General features: G+C 42.2%; 1 protein-coding gene across 1 annotated transcript in view; it reads right to left on the bottom strand.

The window, feature by feature from the left end:
- LOC109915231 (protein phosphatase 4, regulatory subunit 1) overlaps positions 1–979 on the bottom strand; it is a gene marked incomplete at its 5' end in the record, with an annotated part of 24,670 nt that extends 23,691 nt beyond the window's left edge. The window contains one exon of the mRNA XM_048592622.1: positions 812–979. Within this exon, the coding sequence (XP_048448579.1) occupies positions 812–979 (168 nt within the window). The remainder of the gene's footprint in view (positions 1–811) is intronic.
- Between the last annotated feature and the right edge of the window lie 72 nt (positions 980–1,051).

Raw genomic sequence — 1,051 nt, 5'->3', positions numbered from 1 at the left:
TTCCCCCTGCCAAAGACATACTGTTGTATCACATTTTTGGGGAAGGGGGGAGGGAAGAGGAGGAGGAGCAGCAGCAGCAAGGGGATAACCAATGTCATGAGTGGCTGACCCATGACCATTGAGCAAAAGGGTTCAATCAACTGATTGATGCAGCACATGTTACCTTGTCCCTAAAAATGTGATACAACAGTATGTCTTTGGCAGGGGGAAGGGGGTCTCAGTGACCAGTCCTCATCAAGTAGACCTTGAAGGCAGCAGCTCTCATCAGGTGGTCACCAGAGAGTTGTCTTCATTGGCTGTCCTCACAGGTAGAAGAAAGCTAGACGAGTATAAGATAAAGACCCAGGGAGGAGTTCCCAAACACCTCGACAGACAGTCGGTGTCTGCCCCCACAACTTTAACAAGACCAAAATGTTCCACACCAACAGCCTGTTTGTTCTCTAGTTTCAATGAACCATTTCCAAATATGAACCTTGTATACTTTATTTAAATAAAAGATTTTGTTGTATTTAAACTGCTGCTTCCTAACAAGCCTAGTAAACCACAGAATTGCTTACAAATTGTCGACTGCCTATATTAGATAACCGGAAGCACACAGCCCAAAAATCAGGTGGCAATGCTCATTTCAGAAAAACATGGGTCCCAGGGTTGAAGTTTTGGATGACTGCTGGAAGCCATCAAATGCTAACTCTGCACAAGTTAGGACCTTGGAGTTAAGCTGTGATCAATAAGTTTACAACAAATTGAAAACACAATTAAACAACCTCAATTAAAACTGAAGGATAGAATCCATTAAAGGAAAAGGCCTTACCTGGTTGTTAGGGTCTGCAAGGCATCTAACCATAAAGGGCAACAGGTATTTGGAGAAAGCATAAGGAATACAAGGTCTATTCTCTTGGCAGAATATGGCAATATGAGGTACCTGTTCCATTAATTCTGCACGGACTGTTGGTTCTGTAAAGAAAATTGCATGTTTTACAATAGATCAGAAAAACACCAAACCTAATTTTGCCATGAGCAGTCATTTGCTAGATGGCTATTTACCATCATT

The sequence above is a fragment of the Rhincodon typus genome, unplaced genomic scaffold (assembly GCF_021869965.1).
Source record: "Rhincodon typus isolate 14 unplaced genomic scaffold, sRhiTyp1.1 hic_rhity00001562, whole genome shotgun sequence".
Taxonomy (NCBI): domain Eukaryota; kingdom Metazoa; phylum Chordata; class Chondrichthyes; order Orectolobiformes; family Rhincodontidae; genus Rhincodon; species Rhincodon typus.
The sequence above is the reverse complement of the archived record's forward strand: the minus strand, read 5'-3'. Positions and strand labels throughout refer to the sequence as shown.